Source organism: Eucyclogobius newberryi, unplaced genomic scaffold (genome assembly GCF_026437365.1).
Source record: "Eucyclogobius newberryi isolate DKJ021-1_F unplaced genomic scaffold, fEucNew1.0.hap1 SCAF_7, whole genome shotgun sequence".
In the NCBI taxonomy this organism is placed as follows: domain Eukaryota; kingdom Metazoa; phylum Chordata; class Actinopteri; order Gobiiformes; family Gobiidae; genus Eucyclogobius; species Eucyclogobius newberryi.
In genome coordinates this window covers 26,898,749-26,913,500 of record NW_027316389.1, presented here as the reverse complement: position 1 = coordinate 26,913,500, position 14,752 = coordinate 26,898,749, and the positions used below count along the sequence as shown (strand labels likewise).

At 38.9% G+C, this 14,752-nt stretch overlaps 1 protein-coding gene across 4 annotated transcripts in view; it reads left to right on the top strand.

Annotated features, from left to right (window-relative positions):
- The window catches only part of LOC140349222 (reelin-like), a 114,393-nt gene that overhangs the window by 46,033 nt on the left and 53,608 nt on the right, over window positions 1–14,752 (top strand). For all 4 annotated transcript variants that reach the window (XM_072435494.1, XM_072435495.1, XM_072435496.1 and 1 more), the window contains exon 4: window positions 9,669–9,739. In XM_072435494.1, coding sequence (XP_072291595.1) covers window positions 9,669–9,739 — 71 coding nt within the window. The remainder of the gene's footprint in view (window positions 1–9,668; window positions 9,740–14,752) is intronic.

The window sequence follows — 14,752 nt, the reverse complement described above, 5'->3', positions numbered from 1 at the left end:
ATGGTCCACCCCTGAAGATGAGTCAAATTTCATATAATTTCGCAAAACTAAACATTTAACCTCCATATATATAATAATCTGTAGGGGGCGCTGTGGCGCCAAATTAATTTATTTCACTTCAAGTAGGTTTAGGGCAAAGAGTTTAACAACTGATTCTAATTTGACACAATTCGGACTTTATCTGCGCAAACGGCAGAAATGTAAAATTTGGGAGATTTCTGAAATTCTTGCTACAGAGACCGTGAGAGGTATCAATGTAATTTGGATAACTTTTGATATCCCACTCCTCAGTAGCATTTTCACCAAATTTCAGCTTTTTAGGGCCAACGCCCTGGGAGGAGTTCGTAAAAGTACGACGTTTGGAAAAACTCCGAAGTCATGTTTAGCCATTTTTGAAGCAATATGGCCACCATTTGGTTGGGCGGACGGCGTTGCCGTAATAATATTTTTTACTTCTCTTGTCACCATCTACCTCTGCGCCAAATTTCATGATTCTACGATCAGATTTTTTTTGGGTCATTTCCCATCTCTCAATGCATTTTTGGTACATTTGTTTTTATTTTAGAAAAGGGAAATAGTCAGAATGTAGAGAGGCACGATTTTTAGAGGTGTGAACATTTTTGTGACTTTTCGTCAATGTTCACTGGGTGAAAAATAGGGGGGTTGGTCCCGAGAAGAAGAAGAAGAAGAAGAAGAAGAAGAAGAAGAAGAAGAAGAAGAAGAAGAAGAAGAAGAAGAAGAAGAAGAAGAAGAAGAAGAAGAAGAAGAAGAAGAAGAAGAAGAAGAAGAAGAAGAAGAAGAAGAAGAAGAAGAAGAAGAAGAAGAAGAAGAAGAAGAAGAAGAAGAAGAAGAAGAAGAAGAAGAAGAAGAAGAAGAAGAAGAAGAAGAAGAAGAAGAAGAAGCTTATATGCACGGAACATGCAAGAGATGGGGAACGTATTCGTGAGCTACTTAGCGCAAATGAGTGCTCAATGTAAAGTGCTCGTTTAGTGCGCACTTTTGCACGGGCTTCGCCCGTTTACAACGGTAATGTTCCAATTTCCTACTACTAATTAGTATGCACGGGGCGTGCATGAGTGAAGGAGTGCGTTAGTGAGTGTTTGGAAGTGGGCGAGCGCTTCGCGTTCGATTTCGTGCGCACTACGTGCACACTTTCGCAGCCGTGCTTCGCACGGCCTTACGAGATTAATAGGCCTCTCGCCAGCTTGTGGCGCTCGGGCCTAATAATGAATGTGTTGTAGTTTACACATGATCCACAATCATTTGTCCTAATTTAAGATGAAGGAACTTTCTGCAGTCCTGGGTTGGTCCAGTGTCAGTGACTGTTTAAAATACAGCACTCAGACTGAAGTCTGTCCTGTGTCCTTCATAGCCCCAGTTCTGCCTGTACATTAATATGAGCCAGAGCAGTTTTATGGGCAATATTGTGGGAGTGTTTCTGGTAACAGATCACCACACTGTGATAAAGTGCCACGACCTGGGCACACCAAAGAAATCATTTTCAAGGTGGCTGTAAATTTGACACCTAAAGAGAAGTGCAGAGGACACCGGCATGAAACTCAGCCTCACAGGGCATGAGAAATGCAAGATTCCAACTTTTTTAATTTGAACCAAAGTTAGGTTAAAGCAAACGTGTGCTTCAAATATAAGTGGATACATTATGAGGAACTGTCATGGAATGAGACATACACCGATGCTATTCCGTAACACATCGAGAACACAATTCAACTTAGAATATGAAACGACACAGAAATATCAGACATTTGTATGGCAAGCTTGGGAGAAAACGCGGGGACTGATCACGCAAGCTGTTGTACGCAGCCTGCGTGATCCTCCTGCGTCTCACCCTGTTTTTTCCCATGCTGGTTGGTTTTATTAGATATTCTGGAATAGGCGGGTCACATTTCTCATTGGTCAGCTTCACATCAAGGCACTTGTTTTACAGCTGGTATTTTTCCTAGAGATCAAGCCTTGGGTAAACATTACCCTTTTCCTCTGGGCTGTCACCCCCCCAGGGTAACATTCTTTACGACACCTTCACAAACAATGCAGTTTGTCACACACCCGTTCTTCTCTTAGACTAATGATGCAGATAAAATATCACTATTATGCAGATAAAATACATCACAGAAATATAATCATATATTCACATTTTATCACAGGAACAAACATGTGGTTACAAACATTATGTAACTTTTCTAGTTTTACTTTTCTGCCACCTATTTGTCTCCATGGAGATGTTATTGTTTTATCTCCAATGTTCCACAGTGGTATTAAAATTAATATCCACTCAGACACAAAGTTGGCATCACCAGGCCAAATTACAGGTCAGATCTATGGAGAGGTGTCCTTATGCGGACACTTTTCATGGCATATCTAAGAGACATTTGTAACAAAAAGAATAACGTATAGATACATTTGGATGGATATAAGCTGGTGGCCTACGTTCCACTGGAAAGGTGAACTAGTAGCATTGGTTCCAGTCCCGCAGGAGGGGCGTAAATGCCGTGTGATTGGTCCGTTAAACCACTGGTTGGTCCTGCTGTGAGAATGTGGTTTGTATTGGTGTCTGCGTGCTGCTGGTTCCCATGAGCCTGGACAGCTGCTGGATTGGAGATTGGTTTAATTACTGCATCTTTCTCCAAGTGATTTGCGAGAGATACATCTGTGCATCAGCTCAAACCTCAATGCCATTTCTCCCTCTCAGTGTATCAGTGTAGTGTCCTCAGTGAGTGTAGTCTACCCATGAAAACGATTTCTCTAATGAGATTGAGTGATGAATGTCTGCACTGCTGTTCACTAAAGGACCCAAGTTAATTTACATGAACGCACAATTTCACTAATTAGCTTTTTGTGTAAACCGGCTATTTCACGTAATTCCTTTTTGAGAATCAAATGGTTTTAAGTTACAGTATGTCATCCACCAAATGCATATAGCTGTTTTTATGTTAAATATGCAAACCTGTCATTATAGTTACTGAGCCGAGCTTTCTTTCGAGGCTTCACAGTCAAATGTTCAGATCATAAATCCAAACTGATTCTACAAAAGTGTTAATCAAGCTGTATTTAGGCGTATAATAGCTATGTTGTGAATTATGCGGGTCTGTTTTGCATACCAGCTGTTCAGCATGTGAGTTGCTATTGTAACATAATCTTACGATAACGGCCTGTGTTATTTCATGTGTGTCTGGCACCTAGTTCAATTTATAAAAGTGTATGTAATATATGGAAACCCTGTATTAACATGTATGAATTTATGCCCAAACCTTTGTGGAAATGATAGACGACTCCCTATGTTTAACAGGAGTCAAAGGTTGCAGGGGACACATCAATCAGGCCATGACCTATTTAGCCAAAAGTTCATTTCTCCTAGCCTTAGTCTCTGCCATTGATTTCCTGTTATTTCTGTCAATCTCAGAGTATATTTCACCATCAGACCAGTGGTTAATGAGCTCCCCTCGCCCTCACAGCTTCACACTGGTATGTGACAGATCTACTGTGGATACTGGGGCTCCAAACACAATCGATAGGTAATGGCATTTTGGAGTTACATACAGATATATGGGCCAGACACCTGAATCATGATTGGCAACGTGAATTCACGAAATGGACAGAGCTACAAATCTGACATGGTTTGGTTGTAAAAATGTCTGAATAGATCATATCTATTCACTTGATTCATGGGCACGCTTAAATCTTCCAAAAAAATCTTCTTTTGACCTTTGTATTCTTCCATTTTAAAATATTCATGCTTTGTCAATATTTATTATTAAATGTTTTGAATTGCTTCTTTAATTCTTTAAAGGTGGTATGGACGATTTTTTTCAGCACATTTTTTATCATATTTCCTCGTGGCGTGGATAAATCATTTGTCCTGCCACGTATCAATCATAAAACGCACCTACCGCTCACCTGCAGCCGCGTCAGGCTCGTCCCCGCGTTTCCGCGTGCCTAAGCGCATGGATCTATCATAATATAGTTCCCTCAGTGTACGGGGCAAAATGAAGACGGAGAAAGACAGTTCGAGCTGACTCAGAAATGGACAGAAATCTACGGGAGACGAGCGATGCAATGCGCTCCGTTGCGCTAATAAACAAACGCACGTGTGTGTTGTATCGGTCCACACGGGGGAGTGCGCATGCGCACTTCCGCCTGCGTTCTCAAATCGCTGAAAAATCGTCCATACCGCCTTTAATTAATTCTGCTTGCCTGGAAATTCCACAACGATTTCTGTCTGGTTACGGTCACTCTGTAATCTGGCATTTAGATGGTGTTCAGATTAGCGTGATTGACAGGTGGATTAGCCAATCGTGGACATGCATGGTCCGTGCGATGGAGGGCGGGGTGACCAGACTCACTCAAAGGTTTGAATGAGTGTGTATTCTGGATCCTTGGCAATTTATCGGTGATAAAGTAGATCCCCTCTCAACAGATTTGATCCTTCTTTGAGGCTAGTCAAATAAGTTAATGTATAAATGTAATCAGTGTTACTCAAACTGTTGTACCCGGACTTCTGCTAGTCCTAGTTTTAGACCTAAAAGTCAAGATGTTTTGATCACTACCGTTGGAACCTTTTCTACTATTTACCACTCCTGTAAAAATGACTAAAACCTAAATAATAATACTCTAGCTGCACCCTTAGCTTTGACATTTCTCCTATTGCTTTACGCCTTCAGGTGCTGCATTCATAAATATGGTCGATCCTGGCCTTATTTCCCAAGGGACATTTTTGGCCTTAGCAATTACACACTCACAAACATATGTATATTACACGTTTGTACTGGCCCGGGATCAATACTGCTGTATGTCCACATCAAAAACAGACTGATTTTGTGAGGTCCGAGCTGTACTAGGACCGATCTCGTTCATTCTCAGTGAAATAGAGCGTAGAGATTGAAAAAGACCGTAATATAAATGCAACAAAATGCTCTCGGGACACGGGGGCTTCTCGCTGATGTATTCCAGCTCAGATAATGGGTCCTCAATTGCCCTATACCTGCAAATACGCCCTTTTCGGACAAGATCAATAAAATCCCATGACTTGTTGAAACCATTTCTTTGAGTAATTATTGCCCGTCCTGTCCTAGGCAGACCATGCTGAAGATAGAAAGGGATTGTCATTTTTTCCTCCTATTTAACGACGTAATAATTGTTTTCCAAGCACAAAGCACAATTTCTATTTGTTCTTTGAATCTATTCCTATTTGTAGCCAAGGTCAATTGCTTTCGTCCTTGCTGCATATTACTCTCAGTTGATCAGCGAGCTGCTTTCAGAGCTCTAAATCTGTGTGACCCGATGTTAACAAGCAGGTAATTTGCCGAACAATTCCCAAATCCCTCCTCCGTGGAACATCATTAAATTTACATGTTTTGAGACTAAGGCTAATTAATTTAATGGAAAAAAGAGCAAGGAGGGGGAAGGTTCTACAGCAGCATCAAATATATTATTAGTTTAGGTATAATGCTTATGCAAACACATGCATAAGCACATTTTATCCAAATCATTCTTTTCAACAACAGCACATTTACTAATTTCCAAAAAAAAGTCAGGTATCCCACCTTTAAATGAAAAAAGGCAGATTGAAGACATTATTTTCCAAATAATAGCCTTGATTTAATTTTGGATTTGTTAATGTCAGGCTCTTGTTTTGACTCTGCAAATCAGTTCTTGCACATTTGATTGTTCCAGTATCACTGAGATGATTGTGTTAAAAACTAAAGTATATTAAAATATCACAGTAATATAGATAGTATTGTTATATCACGGCCTTAGCCCTGCTCAATATGATATGCAAAAATACTACTTTATAACATGAAAATCTTCCCACTTTTAATAGAACTGCTGCTACACAATATAATAACTGTCTGAATGATGTTAGCGTTGCCCACTGTGCACCGTTAAGTAGCCCGAGCTGCCTTATTCCTGCGAGATACTTATGGCCGACAGCAACATGTAATCTAACATGGTCGACATGCTTGGTAATTACCCACTCTGCAGCCTTATGGGAGTGCTCTGAGTGACAGCCTGTCTCTGTGCATATATGTTAAAGCCCTATATATGAATGTATGACTCCATCCGTGGATTCAAATAGACTATATTGGCTTTGAAAGACAAGGCCATCTCATTCTCACCTGACAAAAAAGCCTACACCTGCCTCTTTCCCTTCCCCCACCTTTTATTAATTTCTCTCACAGTGCTCCTTTTTGGCCATATTTTCCTCAGTCGTTTGCCCTCGTCTGGACTAATGAAAGAAGAGAAGATGACGTGTTTTTGGAAGATAAATGACCCTTGATTTCAATTTGTGTGGAGAGAAAAATACTGAAGCATATACACATCTAATTGCATTTCTGTTTTTGTCAAAGTAACTCAAATTAGCAATTAAAATGTAATATGTGTAAAGGGTGTTTGCGTAAAGACACACACGTTGAGGAGCTGTTCGAGTGTGAAGGTAGGGTTCAAATTTGTGTTGCGCTTCGCTGATCATGTCGCTATCGCTAAAGACCCTTTTTCCTCTATAATGGCAAACGTGTTGTTCAGTCACCCCTATCCAAACTGGGGACACATGCCAACTCTCACGTACTTATTCAAATATAGTACAACAATAACGGAGCAGGTTTTCATGGAGTTTTAGTTCTAGTAGGTTCTGTAAACTTTCTATAACATACGTAGATGGTTATTTTACATTTTGTGCATTAATTCAGTGTTCATCATTATTTATCTAATACGGCTTATTCATGGAAAAGGGCCAGTGATTTCCTTTTTCAAAACTGATTGAACTGATAAGACTCTTCACAGTGACATTTCACTGTAACAAGCAGCTTGTTTTAATTTCATGTGTATTTGTTCTGGAAATGTGACTCTGGGACATTTTTGAACCCCACATGTGTCACTCAAAGTCTTCTTTTTTTTAATAATCGTAACTAAGTGCAGGGATGCGGGCAACTAATAACGAGGAAGCGCTGTTGTAACAAGGTTAAAAGTTAATTAAAGTAGATTTTTAGATAATATGTCTCCTTTAAAAATATTATAATCCATCCATTTTCTACCGCTTGGTCCCTTTCCGGGTCACGGGTGACTGGAGCCTATCCCAGTGACTTCGGGCCTTAGGCGGGGTACATCCTGGACAGTGGCCAACTCATTGCAGGGCTGACACAGAGACATAGACATTACAGACAGTTCACTCTCATATACATTCACTAGGGCCAATTTAGAGTCACCAATTTTTACCTAACACATGCATGTCTTTGGACGGTGGGAGGAGCCGGAGAACCCGGAGAGAACCCACGGTAACACGGGGAGAAAAATATTAGAATAATTGACTAAATATTTAAGTTATTGAGATTCTAGCAATACATTGTATAAACATATGTGTATCTGGTACGATTGTATTTCATTCATTTTTTCTTGGGCCCAAACAGGTCATTGTGAACTAAATGCCTTACACTTTTACTGCGCTTTACAAGCCTCTTAAAGCTCTATGCTTATTCATTCACTCCATACTCTGCGGCGGTTAAGTACTTAAGTAGCAGCTGACAGAAGCGAGGCCGCCAATCTGCACCATTGGCCCCTCCAACTCCCATCACCCACTCGGTCACACTAGACGAGATGTTGAAGTGTTTTGCCCAAGGAGACAATGGCATTTACTGATCGGAGTAGGTTTGGAACCACTTGAGTTAGAATGCTTAGCAGTACGGTAATACAAAACTTGGCTTTATTGTCTTGAGTCAGTATTTTGTGGCATGTGTAAAACTGACCATCAAATCTGTCTGAGCTCGGACACCTTTCCAAAATAAAGCACTCTTGGTCTCGACCTTTCTGTTTGCTGATTTGCTTCTTCTGTAAGTCTTCTCGGTCTGTGAAGTGAACTTAATGTGACGCTCAGAGGTTTTGTTTGGTAAATATTTAAGGCCCTTGTTCCTACATTGCCACCTGCTGTTTCGTTACGCACCATCTTTTATTCATAAATACCAAACTCAAATTAGTTTTCACCCATTTCTGAAATATGAGTGTAATTAAGTGTGTCTCTGCATAGCCACAAGACTTCTTTACAAATTAATGAGAGGCTATTTATTATTCATACATTCAGATGAATGTGTAAATGGCTTTAGAGGTCTGTGGACAAAAGTGAAAATGTGTTTGTGACAAGATAAAGGACAGAATCAATATTTAAAAAGCACTATTCTCTTTCTTTTACGATTATTTTTGCCCAGCTCAGGGGTGAAGATCGAACAGACATTCAGCATACGATTTGAGCCTTGCATGTGTTGTGCAAAATTGTTATGGGCTGATCACAGTGCAGTGCAAAAATACTCTTTTATTCAACTTTTTCCGTTCTCTTAGGCCCACATGTGTCATCATAACAATTGGACAGCACAGAATATAATGTTAATATGACATCAGGGTGACAGAAAAGGCTAATAAATCTTTGGTGTGGTGTGATCTAATCCTTTGGAAACCCCCAAATCACATGACATAATTAAGCCATGGGCCTATACAGTTAAAACCTTTGGCAATTTAACACATACAGTATGATTTTTCCATGGACATTTGATTAGAGGTGGAAGAGATATTGAGATGTTGATACAATTGCAAATTCAATTGTTGGAGTAATATTGCCTATTACCTATATATTTGCATCTTTATTTAAAAACAAAAGGAAAACAATCTCTCCAAAATGAGTATTTTTGCTTTATTGTGAGGAATATATTTTATTTATAATTTAATTTGTGATACTTCAACCTCATCCATAATATGTTCTGTTTACTGGCATGTTTTAGCACATTTCAGATAAACTGCCCTAATACAGTCTAAATATTGTCATAGATAGTCTAAGATATCAAGATTTGTAATAATGAATTGTCATTCTAAGGAGCATGTGCCTAAATTATATAAATGTATTAATAATCTGAACAGCCATTCTACTAAATACATTAAAAATAGTGGGCAAATGAAGGTCCTTTTGTTTTGATTGATGAAGAATGGGAACATCCGTATATATATATATATATATATATATATATATATATATATATATATATATATATATATTTTTTTTTTTTTTTTTTTTTTTTCTCAATGGAAGACCACAAACTCGCAAGTTCATCTTTTTTTTTTTTTTGTAACACCATGTCAAAGTCCTCACTATTCACAGGAAAATACTAGCAGTTGGAAAAACTGTTGTGTTTTTTAGGACTGTCCTACTGCTCAGAAATGTTGGACTGAGATTAACAAAGTATTCCGGTCAATTCTTGACATCGCCATCCCACTTGATTTCAAAACTATGTATTTGGGCCTCAAAACCCCTGCCATGGACACAATAAATTGATACCTTTGGAATAATATACTTCTGGCTAAAGAGAAATGCCCGTAAAATATGAGAAAATTACATTCTGACTCAATTTGCTAATTGACTAATTGAATTGACTTTGGACCTTATGGGAAAATGAAGGCAGACCAAAGGTTAAGTACTATTTCAATATGTTGTATGCTCTTTCTGTCTTGTTCTGTCCCTCTGTCTTGTTTGGTTTATATGCAAATATATATATATATATATATATATATATATATATATATATATATATATATATATATATATATATATATACCGGTACACGTACATCTACTGTTGTGATATATTTTAATAAGAAATTGCCTCTTTGTCCTTTCAGAGCGACTGCTACACATCGAGGGCAGATCATTTTCAAGGATGCTCTGGCTCAGCAGCTTTGTGAACAGGGAGGTAAGTTGCTGTATGGGACGTCAATGGTCTATTTTTGCTGTTTTATTTGCACACATCATTAGTGATACATACACCACAATGCGTTTGAGTTAGTCATTCGTCCTGACATGGACGTTTGCAGTTTTTCTGGCTCCAGCTCCCTCTGTCTAATGATGTTCCACAGCAGCAGATATTTGGATGTCCTATATTGCCAGCTTAATTTCAGCTTATGCAAAACTCTGCTTTTTTTTTTTCTCCCCTTCTCTTCCACTCTTGGAGATTTGTGCTTTAAAGGCAACTCCACTTTCTGCGACAACCCTAAGAGCTATTGACAGACAGCTCAGCCCCACTATGCCGACTGAGAGTGCATAATTGCATGTTTACAGGAAAAAACTCAAGATTTTTTCCTTATAAATAAATACTTATACTTACTTTTGTTACTTCAGACTTGTACTGTCACTTCAGGACGAAAACTAAATAAACACCTTGCAAATGTTTTATAATGTGCACTTTTTGGGGCATTTTTGTTCTCATAAATATACCTTTGCCACTCATGATAGACCATTAATCTTAAGCACTTTTCCAGGCAAATAGAGAGTTTGAAAGGCCCGATGCCACTTGGAAAACATGTTGCATAAAGCCCTCAGCCCGGCTAAGGAAAGTGGATGTGACAGAGGAATAGTGTCTCCTTTTTCTCTCCTTCCCAAGAGCTCATCCTCTGCCTGACACACTGCCCCAGTGTTTCCCCGTAGACCACATATCTGCAGCCAACAAGCTTCCTGTTGTCGTTTAGAGCCAGGACCCTGCAGCGGGACAATAACTGACTACTCCACTACCAGCCGGAGAGCAGATTTAGACTTAGCAAGGCCTTGAAAGAGACTCGTGTTATGGGGGGAAAGAGAAATACAGAGTGTGAAATATAACCTTGTATATCATAAGAAAAGGGTGCATGTGAAAAGGTGTGGAAATATGAGTAGAAAGTGAGTACTATACTTTATAGATGTGCTGATTTGTGTAATTTACATCCAATAAAGAAAAAAAACATACAAAAAAGAACATATGATTTTAACTAGATAATTACATAGCATAATTAAATTGATTTAAAAAGAGACTTTGAAATGACTGTTCCAAGCTTGAAACAATTAGAGTAGTCAAGAAACTGATACCTCGTTAATAATCAAGACTAGACACTCATTTGAGCAGGTATTGATACCTTTTAAAATTTTGGACAAAACTTGTCCTTTCTTGAATAGTTTCAGACAATCTGTATCAGAACTAGTATAACGCCGTAAGGTTATAATATTGTATGTTTTTATAGTATCAAAATCAATATTGCGTATCAAGCCTTCACCTTACAAAGCTGAACCTATAACCTTATTTGCTCTCACACAGAGCAGTGCAGGATAGATTTAAAATGCACAGTTGTTTTAAGGCCCTTGGCCTTGGTGTTCAAAGTGGAAGCAAATCATCTAAATCTGCAGGTCACTTCTCGAGTTCACACACTTTTGATTTAAAGAAATGTAAGCGTTTGAAGTCGGATCATGATTAGTGCTGATAAGAGAAGTGAGAATGAAAGTGAGAATGTTAGAGATTAAGCAGAAATAATCTCTCAAATAAAAGGCAAATCTAAAGAAGTGATTACGGAGGCCAAGTGGTATTGTGTAATATTTAAGTAAAACTTTGAGCATTATTTAAAAGTAGGAGGGATGTAGATTTAAAGTGCAGATTTGTTTTACATAACCTTCATACCAGCAGAAATTATTTTAGCTTAAAGGTGTTTCACTCCAAAAAGTAGAACATGACTAAATGTTCTTCCAGACTACGATCCCCTACATTTGTGTATTATAATTTACCACTACATGTTTTCTTCATGTTGAGAGCCCATGCACAGTATCCAATTGTTTTGTCCATAAACGCCTGCTCTTTAAACTTTACTGCTTTTAGAAGTGTAACTTCTCTGAAGGGTCTGCTCCTGCTTGTCTTCATGGGGGTGTTCCATACTTTTAAGAGCTTTAATCTTATCCACATTAGGTTGTAAGTACATACCATTTTCCCCACGCACTGCCATAAAGAGGCCTGTAATGCCCTGATGAGAGTCTCACCGGTGCAGAGGTAGAGGTGTGCTTAAGCCCGTCCATCAGCCCCTCTGTGACAGCGGGGCAGCAGACAGTGCCTTCAGACCTGCTCCTCTCATTTCCACTGCGGAGATAAATCAAGTGTTTATGGAGCGGCCCAGCACCGGACTCCTCAGATGGATTATTAAAGGCACATATAACTCAGAGAGGACACTGCTCTCTGAGGGACGCCTGATCACAGCACTGTCCCACCTCCTCATCACTGCACTGTCGGATGTCTCTGCTTTTTCATATCTACATTTCACATCTTTTTTTATTTTTTATAACTAACTTGCACTTTGAGGATAGCCCAGTATTTTATTTGATGAGGAGCACTAATGTTATTTAGTGTAATTTAGAAAAAGCATCTTAAATCTGTTTGCTTTGTCTTTGTATTTACACCTTTTGAGCCACAAGCTTTTAGATATAAAGATGGTAAAAGCGTGCCAGATTGTCACCTGTTTGAATTACTGACCAAGTCGTATATAAATGTTCAATCTTGTCAACAGTCAAATAGTAAAAAGGGTTGCCTGGACTGGGTTTTTTATTTTATTTTTTTGAAATGGTGAGAAATGTATCCCACAGCTAATATAATCACAATGTTCCTTTACCTCACAAAGTGTCATTTGAATATTTTTGTCAATTAGTTTGTACTGCATAACTTTTCTGGTGGATGGTTTGCCACCTGCTTGTCTCCACGGAGATGTTATTGCTTTGCCTAGAATGTTCCAGAGGCCTAGATACAGGTCAGATCCTTGGAGAGGCTTTCCTTCTCAGTAAGAATGGAGTAAGAATGTCTGTTTTTCAAGGTATTTTGAGCATTAAAACACACAGGTAATTCAATAATTGCAAAAAATGCCCCACTGTTCTCTATTTAAGTATATACAAACATAAGCTGAACAAAGCAACAACATCAAGCCATATTCTTTGCTGCTTTTGAGAATAGTTGAGCAGCAAACAAGCTTCACTTTGTAGTCATTATAACAAGAAACCACCACGGGAGTCTCTAATCTCTAACACACTTTGGACACCGAGAAGCGAGACATGGTTTACATTACAAAGAATCAGACTGAGTTGACGGGAAAAGGGACCAGAGTAGAAGATATTGTAAAGTGGCTGAAGTTTGGTACAGAGTTTGAGCTTTGAAGATTGATACAAAAATGAACACAACTGGGCCTGAAATCTTTATACTGAGCTGTATGAGTATGTCAAAGCTTACGCTCTTTTGGCCTCCTTCTATCACTCCCGTCTTGCTCATCAGCTCCAATCCACTTCTGATACGATTTATTAAGGACCCAATCTATTTCCTGGCTTTCGGGGTGTACATGTGGCTCCGCGGAGTTGAGTGTGCGTGTCTAAACCCTGGCCCTAGCGAGATACAGGCATTAGCCGAGATTAAGCGCTAATAGAGGAGGCCGTAATTGAAGTCTTTAAGCAAGTGAGAGGGTGAGAGGATTAATCCGAGTGGAATGAGCCCCAATGTCTGCTCCCGACGCACTGCTGAGTTATGCGCACAGACACCGAACGGGAAATGTGACCAAGCATGGAGAAAGAAAAGTGTAAATTAGGCACTTTTTGGGAAGCTTGGAGGGATTATCCAACACAAAAATCTTCTAGGACTTGCTCAAGCCATATGGTCGGACTGGAAAGAAGGGGAAAAGGATGTGTTTGAAAGTGCAGAATATCAAGCACGCATTTATTACTACGTCAGTCTAACAGGGTGGATTACAGGAATGCAGTTTTATGACGTGGGCTTTCTTTGAGTATAACACTTACAGCAAGCAATTCAGAACACACAATCTTTCATGTGAAACGGTATACGCCATTTTAACTTAATACAAATGTTCAAAACACAAAGGAGTTACACACGCTGGGACGGATCGCTCTTCTAAACATGTTTTGAATCAGCGGACTTTGGAGGATTAGCGGGCGGAGGAATGTGCAGTGAGGAAGAGGAGGGCCCTTTGATCTGCGTTTAATGGGCTTCTTCTTCAAGTCGAAAACTATAGCCAGGGTTTGGAGCGGCACAGGCCCACCAAAGCAGCAGCGCAGCATCCCCGTCACCAAACCACCCTGCACAGTCAGATCAGACTCTAATATTTTAACTCCAGCCGTCAGCACCTACGTTTATGGCCACTTTAAGAGCCTGGAAACAATTTTTGGATCTTTGAGTAGCTAATACAATAGATTGTAAAAGGAAGGAAGTATGGTAGGTTAATCCCACGACCCTTTTACACAGTGATGGAAACACAGGCCAAAATGACTGAACATGTTAAACAAAATGGATATTTAATGTTACAATAGTTTCCCCTCATCATAAGCATAATTCAGTAATGCTGTATTAAGGTGTCAGTGCTCAGCTCTGTACTATACCTGTGATTTTAGACATTTTTTGACGGCAAGTCAGCCAGGATTTCAAAATAAATCTTTTTAAATCCTGGCTGACCTGCCGTCTAATATTTTCTGAAAAATGACCCAATTCATGTCGCATTAGGGCTGTGTGACATTGGTAATATTTGTGACCTGCAATGCGGCTGTTAAGTGCTGCACTAGTGATATTATTGCAATGTATTAATATACTTTTTGACCCAATAATTTTATTAAAACATAATAAAAACTTAACAGAGACAAAAGAGAGACTTAATCAATGCAAATAAAATAAAAATACTATTTGACACAATCATTTCAGTTATATTGCAGCTTAATTTAAATTTGTTGGTAAGAAAAAAAAATTAAATCTGCATTTTCATTAAAAACTAACAGAAACAACTTAGACTTAGAACTTAGAATTTAGAAAGTTTCTTTGACCTTGGTATTTTTGCGAAATGTTTATTTTCTTGCAATATTGATTATTGCATCATTGTTGTTTGTGATATATTGCGCAACCAACATTTTTTAAAACAAAATAAAATCCAAAGTC